Genomic DNA, 21906 nt, shown 5'->3' with positions numbered 1-21906 from the left:
CAATACGGATATTTCTTAGAATTGATGGTCATCCTATAAAAGTTACGGTCGTCCTATAAAAATTACAGTCAGTCTTTACAAATTACGGTCATCCTTTACAAGTTACGGTCATCTTTTTACCAATCACGGTCATCCTTGTTTTATGTTACGGTCATCTTGAAAATATTTTGATTATGATTTACGGTCATCTTAACGATTTTTTCAAATCGAATTTCCCGTTTCATGCACATTTCTCGGAAGTAATTAGTGATTTGCGAGTGATTCTTTTATAAATTTGCATCGTTTCAATGTATGATTTGTAAAGAAAATGATATAGAAACACTTTAACAGACAATACAGAAACTGACCTAATTTTTCATCCGTGAATGCAGTTACGGTCATCAGCTTTACCCCAGTGAATATTGACCATTTGGTATATGGCCGTGTTCTAAGCGACACGTACATGAAGGTCATAAATTAATTTCTTGAATGAAATCAAATCTTTAGCTACTAATGACTACCGTAGGAGGTCGACCGGAATTTTTAGCGAGGATTTCTTGGCATGTTTCAGAAGAGATGTAAGAACAATAATATAAGTCAATTGCTTTTAAAAAGCAATTGTAAACGGTATTTCCCCCTTTGAATCATGATTGATTGATATGTGTGTATGTGTGTGTGTGTTTGTTTCTGTAAGGGGTCTATAGTATTGTGTTACCGGAGAAGTTTCATGTTTAGTTTGGAAAGTTTTTATTTTTATTACAGGTCCCGCGCGCGACTCTCGCGCCAGATTGAGGAGACATCACGTGACGCCGGTTTATAATAACGAAAACTTTGTATTTTTATTCCTTTTTAGGTGGGGATGTTGAACAGACAACATGTATAGAGACGGAATGTACACAATGTATTTCTTTTGTCATTGTAGGAAATTGACATGTTTGATCACAGTTCACCAGCAGTGCATGCTTTGGATTTAATTGATCCGATGTAACGTTAAAACACATTGAATGATTATTTTTTTATAATGTACATTTTTCAGCACCTGTTTGTAACACAGATTAGTATTTAAATCTAGGAGCGGACATTTTATTGTAGGATTTCACTGAGATTTACGGACCTAGCAAGCAATTTTTACGGCATTGTAATTTCTTTTCTCTGGGAAAATTCTTGAGAGGTTAGCTGCACCACGTTGTTTTATGAACTTTTAGTACATGTATACCCTGCGGACTGCAAATTTTGAGGTCAACTGGACTTGTAGTTTCAGAGTATAGCTGATAACAAAGATGTGGATTTTTTCGGAGTAACACATAGAAAACTCAGGGTTAGAATTCATGGAACAGAAAAGGGGAAGTGGCAAATATTTCATGTATATTTTGAACACAGAGAGAATTTACCGGCACCCTTTGCCAAAAAAAACCCTTTCTTTTTCTTATTTGTGCCTTCGGACTTTATGTTTTGAATTGTAGTTTCACTTTCCATATTCGGTATTTATTCAAATGTAAGCTCCACGTGGTAAAAATCAAGTGATGCAGAATAATAGTATCTTGGAGTTGTGGAAGTAGAGCAAAGTGGCTATTTCTTTCTTTTCGGGCGGGGACTCCAAGCAAACAACATGCATGTGTATAACGGCACTGTAGATTTTCGTATTAGATAAAGAAAGTTGTCGGTCCGGTACATGAGTAGATTGGTTAGAAAGCAAGGTTTTAATTTTAAAAGGATTCGAAAGCTTAATTCGAGGGTTTAAAATAGAGAGCACAAATAAAAAGGGGGAGGTGTCCACAGGGAATATTTGTATGTTATGAACTCTATATTTGAATGTTTTTTTTTTATTTAATCAAAAAAAAGAGAAAAACAAATGTAAGACAAATTGTGAATGGTCTTTCTTCCTTTCTCACGGTAACAGGATTATAATTTAATACGCAAGACGCGCGTTTCGTCTACATAAGAATCATCAGTGACGCTCCGATCAAAATAGCAATCAGACCCATGGACAGGTTTTCTCCAAAGCCATAACGGCTGACAGTTCAGCTTCTGACAAAATAAAGTTTAATATATATATAATATACTACTGTGTTTAGTACTCTTACCAGAGATATATAAGTTCATCTAAACAAATGACAGCATGGATCACCAGTGAAGGCGATACACAGCTGAAAACACATATTTATATTCATAATAACTCTTAATTTATATCAGCACAACAAATTTAAGCAATTCTTTTTCTTCCTCAACTCAAGTTATTGAGATATTCATCTGCACTGTGTCTAGCGCGCTGGACATACGATCACCTAAACTGAACTGAAAATTGCAGCCCGATGTTACAGTATATATACACATTATGTCTAAAAATAGCAACAATCAACATCCAATTTGTTAAGGCTTGTGAAAATAAACTGATACAGCTACTAAATTTAAGTTTTATAAATGTTTAAAAATATTATTACACGCTGATAGATACAGTAACAAGAACTATCTTTAAAAAAGATATCCGACGTATTTAAATTTGAGTATATGTTTAAAACTATCATTTCGATAACCTTCAGAAGCACAATGACTTAATGATGCAGGACCTCTTTAATTAAATCTCCATCTGAATGTAACTACAAGAAGGCGATTGCAGTGCACTGAAAACCTGCATAGTTTGACACAATTTGTCCTTGGTGGCAACGCCCGTTCACTACCTTCATCTTGTGAACAGCAATGCTCTAACTATCTTAAAATCAATGAATTACCAACAAAAGAACGTTACAAATTGTTTTGTGAATATTCCGATTATATTTAAATAAGTGATTTACCATTTAAATAACGTTTTCTCTGTTTGTGTTCAGTATTCTCCAATCTAATTAAAAACCGATCTCTCATCGCTCCCGTTTTCTGATATGTCGCGTGGGAGATCTAACCCGCTTTTAGGTCACATGTGAGTGAACTAGAAGTTATGAATTTATAATGATATGCAAATGAGATGACGACCTATCAATAAGCCAATCAAAAAAGTTTATGAATGCTTTTGACTGACGATTTCTTCGTAAATAAAATGAGTTACATCCCTTTACCTCACGATAAACTTTCAAGATCGTGGAAGACTCATTATCATTGGTCGAAAAAGACACACCTACGAGGTCACTCACCTGTGACCTCAAAGCAGGTTTCGTTAGATCTCCCACGCGACATATCAGAAAACGGGAGCGATGAGAGATTGTTTTTTAATTAGATAGAGTATTCTCGGTCCTCGTATCTTTCTCTTTACATTCACCAAAAACCCGCAGAAATCTCACATGCGTAGGTGCGTTCTAAAAGTCATGTACGTTTGTACAACAATGTTTACATTAAAAATTATATAATTGTCCCGAATAAACAGCTGTCATGGATGCAAAGAGCTATTGGAGAAACAATTATTTTAATAAAAATATAAATCTTTGTAAGATCTAGTTCAAATATTTATAGTTTTTCACTTGATTTCCATCACGATATAATTAACGAGACGTTTTTTCAAACACAACCAAATCACCCACCATGACACCATTTTGTCCAATCACAGAAAGGATTTTCGAGCATGCGTGTTCTGTTGCCATAGTTAAGCGTCCTTAAATTCAAAGGTCACAAACCAAAACTATACTGACTACGTCGGAAAAAGTTCTGTCAGATTTTAAATAGAAATACGCAATATTTCGACAGACAAACTAGCTTCATCAGACGTTTGCATCATTCAGGATGAAATCGGATGCTAAAACTGCACAAAGTTGGAGTGTGAGTTTAACATTTTTTTGTGTTCTATAAATTGTAAATTTCAAGGTTATTGTTATGATTTGTTTTTCGTTTGAAAGACCCCATAAATTCAAAAGTATCATTTATCCACACCTTCAAAGTTAAGAAGGCACAATAATCCTATTAAATATCACACAGTTAAGAATAAACAGGATAACAATTTTACAGACAGTTTATCCTCACGGTCTTACTGATAATATCATAGACATTTGTACTATATCAAGAACCGATTCTGATAACATTTGATGTATAGTTTCTTAAACTGTTCGTTAAAATCGTTCTCATGGGGGTAGAATAAATGGTTGTCCAAGAAGATTTCGTACCAACAATACAAATATTTAGGAGCTAATTTCTGTTTCAGAACCACGACAAACAATAGCATACACTTAAACACAAGTTGTTGACTGGAATCTACAAAAAAGGTTAATTTGGGCTCCCTTTTTGGCCCCAACTGTTTGAAACCCCCCTTGGAGCAAGAATTCCAAAACTCTTCCAGCCTTTCCGTTGTAGGAAGAAACCTTGTGATATAATTTCTGATAGATCCATACACTTAAACACAAGTTATTGTCTGTAAACTAGAAAAATGTTTCTTTTTGGCCCTTTTTTGGCCCCTTATTCCTACATTATCTTTGTTATATGGAACCTTGTAGTACAATGTCAAAGAGAGCCATACAGTTATACACAAGTTATTGTCCTGAAACTAGAAAAATGCTTGTTTTGGCGCTTAATTCCTAGCCCCATAACCGTTAAAATAAATCCCAACCTTTTATAATTGATATTAAACATTGTGGTACAATTTCAGAGCAATTGAAATACTAATACACAACTTATTGTCCTGAAATTAGATGAATGCTTGTTTTGGGCCCTTAATTCCAAAACCTTTGGGACCATAACCCTTAAATCAATCACAATCTTTCTTTTGTTGTTATAAACAATGTGTTAAAATTTATTGATTTCTATTAACTTATACTAAAGTTGTTATCCGGAAACCATCTGTCTTTGGACGCTGCTGACGACGACGCTGACAACGACGACGTAATACCAATATACGACCATTTTTTTTTGTTTAAATTTTGCAGTCGTTTAAAAAGCTGCTATCATTGCTGCTTTTTTTGAATTTTTGCAGTCGTTTAAAAAGCGGCTATCATTGCTGCTTTTTTTTTTTTATTTAAAACAAAACAAATATTCAATATTTTGATGATTTCAATGATTTGGTCTTCACCTATACATCATATATATTAAAATAGTATACCGGAAAATTGTAAAGGAAAAGCTAGTTCATTTGAATAGGTAAAATTTGCAAAGTTAACATCCGCCATTTAAACAGAAGTTTTCTGTAATCGGCTACTGTCCCGGCAGTTTTTTTTTGTTTCTTCAAAATTAAGTCCACAGTTTTTTTTTTCTTGTTATATTTTAAGCTTTCAATTTGAGGATTTTCAATGTTTTATTTTGATTTTAGCGAATTTCTCCAAAATTTCTGATTTTTTTCACCTTTATAAAACAAAAATGATAACAAATTTAATAAGGTTTTTTAAAAGGTAATTACCTAAACTTTATAGTCAGTGTTTTAGGAGAACTAATTAGACCTTCTACCAACAACATCCCTTTTATTGATGATGTATAGAGTATACAGATTACAGAATACATTTCTAGTACAAATTAAGTAAAATATGTAGACGAAACGCGCGTCTGGCGTACTAAATCATAATCCTGATACCTTTGATAACTAATTAGATATCAAGTCATTCCCATAAGATTTTGATTGCATTTCAATCTTTACATAAAAAGTTGAAATTGGGAAAAACAATTTCTTGTTCTTGTGGATACATGGTAACAATCTGCATTTATTTGCAATAAAATATCGCAAAAAGCAGATTTTAATCTCTTGGAGTAATACTTTTTCTGAAACTGTTTACATTTATCTGTCAAAAGATCAAATAAAAAAAATGTCTTGTATCTTATTTTTTTTCTCATAAAATCGCGTCAAAAAGTTCTTGTGAATACAAGTGTTTGTAAACATAACAATAATTTTTGGAACTATGGACGGTGAAAATATGAAATACAGAGAATAATAAAAAAAAAAAATCCCATTAAACATGAAAAAATAATATTAATAATAAGCTCACTTTTCAGGCTGAATTAATCATTAGCTTCCACAATAACTTTTATATTTGAAAAATATACAGGGGTCAAAATGCTAAACCACACTCCTAGCTGTGTATTGCTACCCAAAGCCATTAAATTTCTTTATAGGAGTCCAGATAACAACCCAACCGGTAAACCCTTAATGGTACTGAAATAATATCGTATATAGCAAGCAATCAAGAATATGTATGATTTGGTATAAACATCAAACAATAGAAATTAACTAGTATGAAATTCAAAACAGTGTAGCTGTGGCCATTGATTGACCCATCAAAATCATTCATTGACTGGGTCAATTTACGTGAACGTTTGTCTGTAACAACCACTGTTCATGACGTACCTACGATAGACATTTAAACTGTGGGGTCAACAAAGGTTTCTTAACGCCTTTAATTATAAAATAATTCGAAAAATTAATCAGGAATAACCTTTGTGTTTTGATTTATATAATTGATATAAATCAAAATATCGTGTTATTTCTGATTAATTTTTCGAATTACTTTATTTAGGTGTTGAGAACCTTTGGTGACCCCATAGTTTAAGTGTCTTTAAAAAGTACATAGTGAGCATTGGTCGTTACATACAAACGTTCACCTAAATTGTCCCAGTCAATGAATGATTTTAATGTGTCAATCAATGGCCACAGCTACACTGTTTTGAATTTCATACTATTTGACTTTGAAAGGTCAAAATATTGTAAGCATGTGTCAAAGGAGAAAACGGTTGTTGACACGAAAATGTAGAGACAATATCATGTACTTCAACTTTAAAGGCAAAGTTCCAGGTCAAAAGAAGGGCAAGACGTTATATCAATAGCTGTATTGGGGTAATACAATTTCATGTCAAATATATCATAAGCTGGTGTCAAAAGATAAAAAAAAGTTACATACTCCAAAATGAGAACGATAAGAATAAAAATTAAAAAAACCACTACTGAAATATAAGGTAGTTTTTCATTGAAAATGAGATATAATGATGACAATTCCTTATATAGCCAACATATTTAAGCCAATACCAATGTAGCGTGAATATATAAATTGCAACAAAATTTAAAATATTTAGCATAATCAGTATTTACAATTCCTTTAACATTTCATATCTTTTTAAACTCAATTTAGAAAGCAGATTAATACTTAACTGATAATCCTCTTTCCCCCCAAATTCAACAGCATTAATCAAAACATCATCAAAGCATAAAATATCAATAAATTCTGACTCAGACTCAATTTCGACATGCTTCTCTGTCTTATTATTCCTATCCCTAATGCGATGCAAAGTTTTTTTTAATAGATTTTTCTTTTTTTTAACTTCATTCTTTTTTCCCTCTTTTTCTTCGTCCGCATCTCCACTGCTGTTGTTTATCAGGCTTTCATCGTAAAACATAGCCTTTCCACCTCTAACAAGTTTGTCAAGCTTATCTCGTAATTTCTTTGTAAAGCTAGTCTCCAAACTCATATCCTCCAAAATATTTCTTTTACCCAAATATGCTGCAATATCAAGTGGGGTATATTTCTTCACATTTTCTGTACCTACTATGTATTTTCTTGCTTCAATGACAGATAGGATTTTACATGCTTCCATTTGACTGAAAAGCACAAGATAATGGAAGAAAGTGTTTCCATTTATGTCTAAAGGTTTACTCAATAGTTTAATAAAAGATTTCAAGTGTATCCTATTACGAAACTCTTCCAACAGAATTCTATAAGTCTGATTTCTGTTAGTTGCATATCTACCCATGGTAGCTGAAATCAATGCACTGAGTATCAAGAAATCTGCTGAACCAGGTCTATATATCCATGGATCTCTACCTTTATATGTTAATTCATCAACTAGCAAAATAATTTTAGAAAATTGAACTAATTCTTCTAAGTTGATGCGATGTTCAGATATACTTTCATTGTTAAGTGACAGAAGATCATCAGTGTGTACTCCCAAGCTTCTAAAAATAATGAATTCGATATGCTTAAACAACCTATTCACAAGATTATTGCCCGATGAACGCCAGTATAAGTAAATATATTGTGCAACAAGCTGCAGTAAAGAATGGTCCTCAAATGCATAACTCACCAGTCTCTCACAAAGAATGTGATGATATTCTTCACCTATTTCAATAACTATTTCATTTTCGAGAGCAGTATAGTTTTCACTCCGAACAAACTCTGTTATATCCTGTAATGAACCATTTTGCAGTAGGTAATGAACCATAGGTTCAGACGACAGGAACATTGCTTTCAATAAACATGGATGAATAAACTCATAAAAACCTTTGTGAAATTTAAGGTACTTGTTGTGCATTCTGTGTACTGCTTCTTCTATTGCTATTTTCTGATCTTCAATTGAACCTGTTTTTTCTGGTATGTTTTTGAAATGAAATAATGTTTGATAAAGCTCATCAAGTTGGCTGCAGAGATTGTGATCATTTATATCTAGATGATGATAATTGTTATTCATGATGTAAACTAAAATACAGTAATCAGTAATTGTTTCAATGCAGTTAGATGTTTTTCTGGCAATTTGATAAAGATTTTTGAGTTTTTCAACAAGATCTATTGGAGGATTAGTGAAATATTTTTCACCTAAATACAAACAACTTCTATCAGAACAAAACAATGAAAGGGACAACGGAAACCCTTTCCATGGTTCTTCATTCTTAATCATTTTGATGGCATCCTCATCGAGTTTAACTTGTACAGAGAGATCATGAATAATTATTGGATCTCTGAAATTACTATCAATTGAAGATGATGTTGCAATGTTATAAACTTCCAAGTACCTCTCTATCATTTTGTCTTTTTCTTCGACTGTTAAGGAACTGTTAATATCTATCAACGCTTCCTCCTTCAACTTATTTATTTCTGATACACTTCTCACAATCTCTAAATCTGTATTCCTGCATGTCAATATCACTTTGATATTTCTTACATGCAATACTGGTAGGAGTTGTTCCATGAAGGCGTGTAGAGAATCTTGAGTATAATAATGATCATCAATGATTAACAATGTATCCACCATATCTGTATGCATTGTGTGATTTTCTGATAAATCTACTTTCCAAATCAAATAATCTTTCTCATCATAAAATGATGCAAGTTCTAGACATATTTTACTCTTCCCTGTTCCTTCTCTCCCACTGATGATCACTATGTTGTTTTCTTGTATATGTTTAACTAAGATGTCACAAATGCTTGGACGTATAAAGGTTTTATCTTCTCTGTGTTCTAAAAAAGCCTTGTATATTTTGACTGGAAATAAAAACGTGACATAAATAAAGTTTCATAGATACATCATCAATCAGTTTCACTTCCTTTCATATTCTAACATAAAATACCATATAAAAAGTGTTCGATAAATTTGTTTAGAAACGGCAAATAAGAACTGAAATTCCTAAAATGTGTTCTCATGTTTTATGTGAACTTACTTGACCACATGATACTGTTTCAGACTCATGGTTTATCAACTTCATGTTTGCCGAATAGCCAAGTCTAGGGCAATTCTAGTCAGTAGCCTTCAGTTTTACTTATTTTTCTTTAAATTTGAATATGGTTTTTTTTCCTGAACACTAATTAAAAAAAATCTAATCATCAAAAATGTTACTTATTCAGGAAATTATACAGTTAATTGATTAACATTTGCGACGAAAATTTCATACATGGTAATTATATATATAAGAATATATACATGCAAGTATTTGGTAAAAAGGAAGTTGACAATTGATGATTCTGAAACCATATCAGATGTGAGAAAGTAAAGCCATATGGACTGTTAGTCACGGGTTACACAGCAAACCTTTTTAAGGAGAATATGGTGGAAAGTTATCAAGATAATTATCACTCACACACACAAAATATATTGGGTAATTGCTTTCGAGCTCCAATTTTAATTAATCAAACATCAGAACTCATAAAGTGTAAAAATGAAAAAAAATTATTAAGAAAGAGGGACGAAAGAGGGACGAAAGATACCAGATGGATATTAAAACTCATAGATTGAAAAAAAACTGACAACGCCATAGTTAAAATAAAAAGACAAACAGACAAACAGTAGTACAGAGGAAAAAACACAGAAAACTCACGACTAATCAACACGAACCCCACCAAAACTGGGGGTGATCTCATTTGCTCCGGAAGGGTAGCAGATCCTGCTCCACATATGGCACCCGTCGTGTTGCTTATGTTATTACAAATCTGGTAAATAGTCTAATTAGGTAGGTCACAAACTCTTCATTAAAAAAACAATATATATTCAAACTTGAAAATGATTGACTGATTCTGATTTATTTCTTTGAATTTGCATACAAACTTTTATTTCATTTATAAAAACAACCTGTTTTTACTTTAATTTTGTATTTGGAAACGCCATGATAAAAGAGAAACGAATGATACAAAAGGGACATTCAAACTCACAAGGCAAAAATTAAGTGTGGTAGACGTTATTGCAAAAAAACAATAGACATGAGTTTATACTTCAGGTAATATATATTTCTGCGAACATCTGCACAATCTATCTGTGAAGTTTTATAGATATAGACAATGACAATTAAAACCAAGGAGTAAACAAAGACTCACAAAACCAAAGACAGTTATCAATAATAAATAAGAAACAACACGAACTCCACTAAAAAATCTAGGTGGAAAACTGTAGGAGATGGTGATAACACCACATAAAATATCGGAAAAATATTGAGAGAAAAAAACACCAAACAATTCCATAACAGCAGGTGCACAACTTAATAAACCTGTGAATTTTTAGAAATCTTGGTTGAAATATGTAAAATGAGTTGATACCATTAATAATGTACACACTTTTCAGCGATAGCCTGTCCATTAATCAGCCCGACATCACCAATAAGCCAGTTTTTTACTTCCTCTCATCTCGCTCAAAACGAAGAAAAAACAAACAGTAACCTAAAACACACTACATAAAAACTAACAAATGAGCAATTTAAACTGCACTAACAACCAGGTTCTCGGTCACCAGATTCTGCTCCACATGTGGCATCTGTGTGTTGCTTATATGAATATGTTAATATGAATCATGTGAGAACTTTGTAAGAAATAGCTGGCAACTAAAAAGTACACTTAATTAGTTTAAATGACGTTATCAAGAATTGGGTTATTTTTAAGCTTTATTTGTTTCATATTACTAGCAAGCAATATATTTTAACAGTTTAAGATCTTTGAATACCAGCTTCAATCTGCAAATGCGCTAGTTTTGTCATTTTCCTGGTTCTCATTGCATACAAAGTCAAATGATGGTTTATGTGTGCTTAGCAGTAAATGCTTATTATTTAAAATCATCATATTTCACATTAGATTCAGTTTTTGGTTTTTTAACTCTAATTTGTCTGCTTTATGAATTCATGAACCTTGAAAATTAGTTAACTACAGATGTCTCTAATTTATTTACAGGCCAACTGTTGAAATAGCAGCTGGTTATAGACAGGATATTGAAGCTATAGGGACTGATTCTAAATGGGTCTTCTTTTTCTCCTTTGCTTGTACAGTTTGTTATAAAAGTAAAAGCATCAATGAACGAATGAAACGCTCACTATTTATACGTGCTTTCAACATTTGACCCTTCCAACATTGTTGACTAGCATAGAACTCATGACAACAACATGTAGTGCTGATCATTATATTTATTTTTACAGTATCCTTAATTTTTATAGTTGTTGCTCAAAATATCAAAAAAGGTAAACAAATCACCATTTTAGGGCAGTTACTCATACAACATGAAAAAAACTGTTATCACAGAGATATGTCTCGTCCTTTTGTTATTTTGATTATGCAAATGATGAAATCAAAATAGCAATACTTTAACATCTTACACAAGTTATGCAAATATTCAAAGTAAATGAACCATGACTGAGTTATATGGCTAAACAATCTCCATGTAAATGAGATGTGACAATGCTAATACAACTGAATACCAAATACCATGATTGACTTATTATAAGTCGTTCCCAAACTTAAATACAAAAATTAACTTGTAAACTATGTAAAAGTTTCAAAGTCAATGAAGCATGAAGAGGGGGTGGGCCTATATAATCTCCATGGAAACAATACTTGCAAATGCAAATAAATTTGCATACCAAATATCATTGATTTAACATCAGCAGTTCATCTAAAACTGATCTAATCACGACTAATACATGTAAACTAAGATAAGTTTCAAAGTCATTAGACTGCGACTGAGGCGCGATGCCAAAAATTCTCTATGGAAATGAGACGTGCCATTGCTTTTACAACTGAATACCAATTAACATTGGCCTACCACTAATGGTTCCCCTTTACCTGACCTAATCACAAACTATTACATGATTACTTGCAAACAAGAATGTGTCCAAAGTACACGGATGCCCCACTCGCACTATCCTTTTCCATGTTCAATGGACCGTGAAATTGGGTAATAATCTAATTTGGTATTAAAATTAGAAAGATTATAATATAGGGAACATATGTACTAAGTTTCAGGTTGAATGGACTTCAATTTTATCAAAAACTACCTTGACCAAAAACTTTAACCTGAAACTCCCACTTTCATTTTCTATGTTTAGTGGACCGTGAAATTGGGGTCAAAAGTCTAATTTGGCTTCAAGACTAAAAAGATTATATCATAAGCAACAAGTTTACTAAGTTTCAAGTTGATTGGACTTCAGCTTCACCAAAAACTACCTTGACCAAAAACTTTAACCTGAAACTCCCACTTTCATTTTTATGTTCAGTGGACCGTGAAATTGGGATCAAAAGTCTAATTTGGCTTTAAAATTAGAAAGATCATGTCATAAGCAACAAAAAATTATTCTACTAAGTTTCAAGTTGATTGGACTTCAGCTTCATCAAAAACTACCTTGACCAAAAACTTTAACCTGAACGGACGGACGCACAGACGGACGCACAGACGGACGCACAGACGAACGGAGCCACAGACCAGAAAACATAATGCCCCTCTACTATCGTAGGTGGGGCATAAAAAAGTCAATAGAGCATGACTAAGGGAAATGAGAATTACCAATGCTTATACTACTGCATACCAAATATCATTGACCTACCACTTATTGTTCCCCATAAACTGACCTAATCACAAACTAATACATGTAAAATAAGCAAAACTTTTGAAGTCAATAGACCATGACTGAGGGGGCAGGGCCAAATAATCTCCACGGAAATGAGATGTGCCAATGCTTATACAACTGCATACTAAATATGATTGACCTACAACTGGTGGTTCACCATAAACTTGACCTAATCACAAACTAATACATTGTTGACGCCGTCGCCGCCGCCGTCGACGCCGGAAACAGCATACCTATGTCTCGCTTTTTGACTTCCGTCAAGGCGATACAAAAAGAGTCTACTAATATATTTGATTTTGTCTTGCTTATAATAGTTGCTATTATACTGTCTATATATCTCTTATAGTTACAAAATAATAGAGAAACACTACATATTGAAATTAATCGTCATTCACCATGACCCAGAGTAAAATTCTTATAATGAGTCGACTGACAGTTTTAGCCATGTTGACTTTTTGGTAGATCTAGTCTTGTTAGTCATGTTGACTGTTTGACTTTTTTTTTTACCTTTTAAAGATTTACGATAAGAGACAAAAATGGTAAAATTCCCATTGTAAGGACAATAACTTCTACAAGAAGTCGTCTGAAGTTTAACGAAAATCCGCTATTGATAGAGCTTAACATTCTGAATATTTCTGTTCCTGTTAGATTTTCTCTATTTACAGCTGTTTTCAGGATTCTAGTAAAATACATTACTTGCATTCCCCCCCTATGTTCTACTTGAAGCTATGTTCACCATCTTGCTGTCGTCACATTATTTAAACTAGATAACGAGGGATGACTGTGGCAAAGTTTGATCGAATTTGCAAGAAGGTTTAGAGGTAATGATTTTAGGTCTCAATTAACACGATATGTTTATTTTCCCCTTTAAACCGACGATGAGCTTCCCGATTGTTTGAAAGAATCTTGAACTAACATATGTCACATCCAAGGTTCAACATCTTTTTTTAAGATTTCCACACATACTCTGACAATATACAATTAAGGTCTAATCTTTCTATAGAACTATTTTTTTTTGGTACACTGTTTAAACAGCATGTATAGAAGATAACTATTATCTTGTGACCATTATTGTCGATGATTGCAAGTTTGCAATGATTGCAAGTTCATGCAATTTTGGGATTTACACTTGTGACGTCATGCATATGAATAAACGATAAGCAACAATGCTTCTTTAAAAAATTAAATATTTTTCATGGAACTTTCACTTATCAGGGAGGAAAGGGAACTTCTTTTTGTAAATGCAGATTATTTGTTAAAACGTCTGTTTATTATTATAACTGTTTCATTCCAATAATAGAATTTTGTTTAATCTTAGTAAAATCTCCTCAGCAAAGTTATAGACACCTCGACAATGAGTCATAATCTATTATGCGATGGCTCTTTTCCCTCATAAGGCTTAAACTATTATTCGTCGTAAGTCTCTAAGTGAGCAAATGTTTAAAGTCAGACAATGGTTTTTGATATATTTAAAAAAAAAAAACTTTTGCACTTGATGTTTACTCTCGTTAATTGAGATTAAGAGTAATAATTAACTTGCAGAGGGCTTGTTCAATAATATATATTGAAATCAATTATTAAATCCAATTCGCATTCATAACGAAACCTTTAAGTATCAAATATAAATACTGTGTTATACTACGTGACCAAACATACCTGGAGGTATTATTTTCAGTTTAAATAAAGTCTTCTGTGTTTCTCCATTACCATATATCAGCAAGCAAACATATTTTCCAGTATTATCAATTTTTGTGTCCTTTATAGTCAGAGATGGAAAATCAGGCACACCTCCACAGTACTGTGTATTACTAAGGTCCAACTCAGTCCTTTCGTCGTTGAACCATTTGACTGCTATTAGTTTATGTTGATCATCAAAATGGGGTTCCATAGTTATATTATCTCCTTTATAAACATTGTATACAGTTGGTTTTGACTGTGCATCAATGTCTGAAAACAAGAAACTAAATAAGTACTACTTGGAGCGTTGTCCGTGCACTAACTTAAAAAATATTTGACGAAATGTTTTCAAATTTAGAAATTGATATATGAAATATTGATATCCTTTGGAATACGTTTTACTACTTAAAGATCTGCAACTCAACACCGATGAAAGCTAAAATTGCGTTAAACGAACGACCTTAATTAAGAGATAGAGAACTACTACATCTCCGAATTTAGAAAGGTTTTGTCAAAGCGTTTTCAATTTATTGCACGGACAACGCTCTTTGTAACACTTTCTCAAATTTAAGGTCTACACCTCAACATGAAAATCGTTTTCAAGTTATGGCACGGAAAAAGCTTAAAGAATCACCTTTCGCTGGTCATAGATCAACAACTTAACACCAATAAAAGCTAACATCGTAAAAATAGGACTTGACTTTAATTAAGTCACAGAAACCACCGTTTTTCAATTTGGAAAGATTTAGTTCAACCTTTTCTTATTAATGCGCAGACACTTTTTGCACTCCTACCAACATAATCTTATTGTTGTAAAATTAACTTACAATTTTTACATTTTTGTATTTAATAAATCGTTCTTAAATGTTTCCACAAAGAGGACAAAAATTTCCGGATGTTAAAATGGGTTTAAGGTTTTGTTCATTTTCATTGAAAATTACTGCAACTTTCAAGACCTGTGGAAAATGTCTGATTTCTAACCGTTTTATAAGTAAACATTCAGTCAGAAATAATTTTTTAACCTACCATAAGTATGTAATGTAATATCTTCTGTGTGGAAGGCAGGAATATGTTGTAATACTGTCACAAATCCTGTCAACCAACCAAATCTTGAATTCAAGTTCATACAGCTACTAAACATTGCGTTCCTCAGACCAACAACATTTCTTACAATACACCTGTACTTTCCTCGATCATCAGCATCACAATCAAGTATTATCAAAGATGGCATTTTTCCAAAAACTAGTTTATATTTTTCCTCAGATGGAGTGATTTCCATAATTTCACCGTCTATTTCTTTCTGCCAGGTAACTGAACGAACATAAATGTATGACTTAACACTACATTCTATTTTCACATTGTCTCCATTCAAAATCATAAATTCGTTCTCTTTTCGTTTCACAGACAGTTTAAGCTCTGATTCTAGCAAAATGCTTGTAACATGTGGAACTGTAAAAAATTAAAGGGATACAAAAATAATTGAACAGTTTAAAATTAATCTTTCTTACTGGTCGTCATTATACCTCCCTCAAGACTTATCGACGATGCCTGTAAAACTAAAACTGATATTTATTTTACATCTCCTAAAATACTCAGATTACTCAGTGATCCATAGAACTGTACATGTGGTCGAAGTAAACTAAACCACGCCAGACAGACACATCAACGTCTTACAATAGATTTTTTTAGTGTTGGTGTCCTTTTACAAATAATGTCTGGTATAATCGAATTTTGGGTCCTCAATGCTCTTCAACTTTTTACTTGTTTGGCTTTTTTTAAACTGTTTTGATATGAGTGTCACTGATGAGTGTTATGAAGCCGAAACGCGCGTCTGGCGTATCAAATTATAATCCTGGTATCTTTGATAACTTTAACGCAAACTGACATCAACACCTTAAACCTGACCTTACATAAAATTTGGAATGTGAGTGCACTTTGAAAGGATGTAACACATGCCCTGCAATACTACCAGAACATCTAAAAGGGATGAGTCTTTATAAAATCATAAAAAAGGCAACTTGAGCAAAAGCAATGTAGGTCTTCTATGAGAAGGGCTCCTTTCTTTAACATGTAGGACATGGATAATATCTTTTGATGCACATTTATAGGAAGCGTTCTACAACCATGCAAATCTTTTCGATATGGCTAAAGTCAAAAAAATTAAAAGAAGTTACTGGTCTTAAATCATGAATTTTAACCCTTAAGAGAGAATCATCATACAATACTAAAGACCAATTTCTGTGACTATACTTCTTATTCTATTAACGCGGTTATTAATTTGTGATGTGCCCTCTTAATGTTGTCTGCAGTGGACGAAATTTGTTTAAAGGAGAACTAATTAAATAATATATGCATACTCAATACACATGTAATGACATTGCAATCGTTAAATGGATGCATGGAAATATTCTATTACTTATAGACTAAATGCATTATGTCTATCAAAGTGTTTTAAATCTATCAATAAATGCAAATGAAAAACTGAAATAGACTATTTTGCCAGCGAAAATTTCCACCTCATTCAAGTAGATAGAGTGTACTTGCCATTTATGCAAATGCCTAAAGCGCGAATGGACCCAGAAGCTAAAAGTAAAAAGCTAAAGTTGATAATTTTAATGACACACTTACCACTAAAGAAGAGAAGTCCAACGAGAACTGAAAAAAAATCAGATAGACAATGTTAACATGTTTTATAATGTCAGACTTAGATTAGGTTTTGGAGTTAGCCTTCAATTAAGATACAATTGATGTAAATTTATTGTTCGTTTAGATATTACACGTATTCTTAAAGGATATCAAATAACACCGGATCTATATTTTTTATGTTATTTTTATCTGTATTTACATTGATTTTGTTTTGAAAACATGTTTAACATTATGAAAATTTAAGGTCGTGCACTTGGCAGTATTTTGAACTTTAATGTTGGTAATGCCAAATATCTTGCATTTGTGCTGGTGATATATATATCCGCTAAATCTATTTGATGTGAACTGATTGATTTTAAAGTCGGGAACAAAGAGTATAATTCATTTACGTTTTGTCTTTCAATAACTGTTAGCTCTCTAAGATTGGTCTTTATGTAAGTTTTGTGTGTCTGATTGGGCCAATTGGATGAGTTCAACCATTTCCAAATGATTGTTTTTTTGATAGTTTTACAGTATGTTCTTATGTTTTGTGACACCACTGTCAGCTTACACACATGTTTTACCCTGACACATTATATATGAGCCTGGACAAAGTTAGGAGTCTGCAGAAAAGTTATCGCTTACTGCTTGTTGTTTTATTGTTTGTTTATTATATTGTCATATTAAAGGTTTCACGTTCAAAACGGTTTGGACCCTTGAAATTTATAAAGTTTTTTTCATTTATTTTACTGCAATTGAATAATACCAAAGCTGGTGAATTATAAGTTCCCGAAGGGTATTGGCTCAGTAGTTAGCACATAATCTGGTATGGACATAATTTATAACAAACACTGAGATTTTAACTTCATCAGGTAAAGTTGATCGAAAACGAATTCAGTTATATTTTTAGATCCTTTTTGTTTATATAACATTTCACTGATATAGTTCTTATACACCCTTTGCCTTCAACTATTCGGCATCTTGTGTTCCTGTTTAAGGCAAATACAGAAAATCACGTTGAAACCATCATTTTCAAACAGTATTTTTATGTTTTACCTAATAAATCTTTTTTGGTCAGGCATAGTTGTAAATACAATGGAATTTGATGCAAGTGTAATACATGTGAGGGGTTTAGCGCTATAAAGAAAGATTCAATCCACCATTTTCTACATTTCAAAATGCCTGTACCAAGTCAAAATTATGACATTGTTGTCAATTCGTTTGATATGTTTTATCATTTGATTTTGCCAGTTGATTAGGGACTTTCCGTTTTGAATTTTCCGTCGTCCACTCTTCGGAACATTACTGAAAAACGCTTCCACCAACTTTTATGAAACTTTGCTGAATTGTTTATATTTATTGACGTAAGCACCCTTCCAACTTTTATAAATTTCAGATATTTCGTTTCCATTAAATGAAGTTTTATCGTTAAACTAGAGGCACTTAAGAGCCTGTGTCGCTCACCTTTCAGTTTGTTTTAGATTTATGAGTTTGACTGTCCCTTTGGTATCTTTCGTCCCTCTTTTTGTATATTAAACAAATGACACAGATGGATTAATGTCAAAATTGTGTTTTGGTGATGGTGACGTGTTTGTAGATCTTACTTTACTGAAAATTCTTGCTGCTTACAATTATTTCTATCTATATTGAACTTTGGCATTAGTTACAGAGGATTTTTTCTTTTTAGAATTTACAACCAGATGCTCCACAGGCGCAGCTTTATACGACCACATAGTTCGAACCCTGAACAGTTGGGGCAAGTATGGACACAACATTCAAGCTTAATACAGCTCTGAATTTGGATTGTGATTAAATAGTTGACACAACATAGGTTTCTGACACAGAATGAATGTGGTCTAAGAACTTAAACTTAAAAACTTAAAAAAATTTAAATTGAACATTTACCTATTATGGTCCAATATCCAAAATCTAAATACATGGTAAGATTCAGTATATCAAAGAACCCCAAGAATTCAATCTTTGATGAAATCAAATAAAGTTCAATTTTAGACCCTTTAGACCTCAATGTGGACCAATTTGATAACCGGGCCCAAATATCAAAAATCTAAATACATGGTTAGATTCAGCATATATCAAAGAACCCCATCAATTCATTTTTTGTTGAAATCAAACAAAGTTTAATTTTGGACCCTGATTTGGACCAACTTGAAAACTGGGCCTATAATCAAAAATCTAAGTACATGTTAAGATTCAGCATATCAAAGAACCCTATTAATTCAATTTTTGTTGAAATCAAACAAATTTAATTTTGGACCCCGATTTGGACCAACTTGAAAACTGGGCCCATAATCAAAAATCTAAGTACATGTTTAGATTCAGCATATCAAAGAACCCTAAGAATTCAATTTTTATTGAAATAAAAAAAAAATAATTTTGGACCCCGATTTGGACCAACTTTAAAACTGGGCCCATAATCAAAAATCTAAGTACATGTTTAGATTCAGCATATCAAAGAACCCCAAGAATTCAATTTTTGTTAAAATCAAACTAAGTTTATTTTTGGACCCTTTGGACCTTAATGTAGACCAATTTGAAAATGGGACCAAAAATTAAGAATCTACAAACACAGTTAGATTCGGCATATCAAAGAACCCTAATTATTCAATTTTGAATGAAATCAAACAAAGTTTAATTTTGAACCCTTTGGGCCCCTAATTCCTAAACTGTTGGGATCAAAACTCAAAAAATCAATCCCAACTTTCCTTGTTTATGGTCATAAACCTTGTGTTTAAATTTCATAGATTTCTATTTACTTCTACTAAAGTTATGGTGCAAAAAACCAAGAAAAAAGTTATAACCCAAAATCTACATTTTACCGCTATGTTCTATTTTTAGCCATGGTGGCCATTTTGGTTGGTTGGCCGGGTCACTGCACACATTTTCTAAACTAAATACCCCAATAATGATTGTGGCCAAGTATGGTTAAATTTGGTCCAGTAGTTTCAGAGGAGAAGATTTTTGTAAAAGATTACCAAAATTTACGAAAAATTAGTAAAAAATGACTATAAAGGGCAATAACTCCTTAAGGGGTCAACTGACCATTTTGGTCACATTTTGTATGTAGGCTAGGAGAGACAAATTTTAAATAACTTATTAGTTTTGATGTGAAATATTGCCAACATCAACTATAATGATAAAATTACACAGATTAAAAACATAATAAAACAGTGCCAAAAAGAAAGCTTACAGTAACAGATTGTTAAAAACTCTAGTTTTAACTATTTTAAACCACCGTATTATTTCTTTGCAAAATCTTTTTGACAGTGTATTCCGAAAAAATAAGGATTTTTTTAAAACATTTGTATGGAACTCTCCTATTCATAGAGTGAAGAAGGAGGTATTGATAAAAGAATATTTGGAGGGAGGATTAAAAATGACAGATCTTTATAGTTTTACTACGGCACTTATGGAAAGGTAACACCCGGCAACCGAAAACTTCATTTTTGAAACCCAGCTGGTGGTGTGGTCTAGCGGGATGGCTACAGTGCAGGCAATTTGGTGTCACGATATTTCAGTAGCACGGGTTTGAATCCAATCGAGGGAAGAACAAAAAATTTTCGAAAGCAAATTTACAGATCTAACATTGTTGGGTTGATGTACACAGCCATGAATCACTATCACTGCTGGTGATCCAATGGATAAATTTGTTGTAGAGTTGTTACTGGCTCAGACATACTTATATATATATATATATATATATATATATATATATATATATATATATATATATAACAAGTCAAAAAGGGTACAACATCACCATTAAATAACTATTAAATGAACAAATATTAGATATTTTGGACAACAGATATCCTTCTTCGGTAATAGCACGATCTCAAATGAATCATGTCAATATATTCAAATTGAGACGCTATCAAAATCTTGAAAGTTCATACAATTTAAGCGGACATCACAGACGCTAGAACAATCTAAAAATTTCCAAACACGGCGCAAAGATATGCCAAATAAAAATAGTTATTTGCGATGTGAACTGGCACAACTCTAAATTTCCAAAGGTTGTGACAGTTGAGATGTTATAACTGCATGGAGAGCAGTCCCCAAATAAAAAAATAAAAAATGCCCTAACCGATCCAAGTTGGTATAATATTGCAAATTTGACAACGGTAGGGCGATTGCAACAGAAACTACATATTTAAGCCTCCCAAACGAAAAGCAGTTTAATAATAATGATTAGAAAAATAAGTTTTATTTAATAAGGTAGACTAATTGAACGTGGCTACGTACTTATACATACAACCCAAATGAATGGTGCCCTGTAATTTAAACAGGTATTTTAAAAAAAATCTTCAAACTGTAAAGCCAGTACGGAAGCCGGAGTTACTGGAAACAAGTAATGACATGAAAATGAGTGACTCATTCTATGTTTTTTCATTTATGCCTTCTGGGGAAACTGTCCTTAACTTTCTTATCCAAAATCTGTCCTGAGCGACTCTGTCGACCTTCGACCAACCCTCGTTGTGGTCTATGATTGTGATGGTAAGGTTTTTGGGATTAGCTTGGGCGTGCCCAGGTGATCTCAAATGACGACTTACGGGTAGGTCGGGCTTGCAAGTGTAGTCACTTCGATGACCATTCATGCGTTTGTTGAATGGCTGCTCTGTCTC

At 32.7% G+C, this 21906-nt stretch overlaps 1 protein-coding gene across 1 annotated transcript in view; it reads right to left on the bottom strand.

Moving 5' to 3' along the window:
• Positions 1 to 6960: 6960 nt before the first annotated feature.
• LOC139515342 (uncharacterized) overlaps positions 6961 to 21906 on the bottom strand; it is a 58780-nt gene continuing 43834 nt past the window's right edge. Inside the window, exons 7-10 of the mRNA XM_071304908.1 lie at positions 17267 to 17293; positions 15665 to 16087; positions 14618 to 14908; positions 6961 to 9128 (exon numbers count right to left, since the gene is read on the bottom strand). Coding sequence (XP_071161009.1) covers positions 6961 to 9128; positions 14618 to 14908; positions 15665 to 16087; positions 17267 to 17293 — 2909 coding nt within the window. The remainder of the gene's footprint in view (positions 9129 to 14617; positions 14909 to 15664; positions 16088 to 17266; positions 17294 to 21906) is intronic.

This window comes from Mytilus edulis, chromosome 3 (assembly GCF_963676685.1).
Source record: "Mytilus edulis chromosome 3, xbMytEdul2.2, whole genome shotgun sequence".
NCBI lineage: Eukaryota > Metazoa > Mollusca > Bivalvia > Mytilida > Mytilidae > Mytilus > Mytilus edulis.
This window is presented reverse-complemented; position numbering and strand designations above follow the sequence as displayed.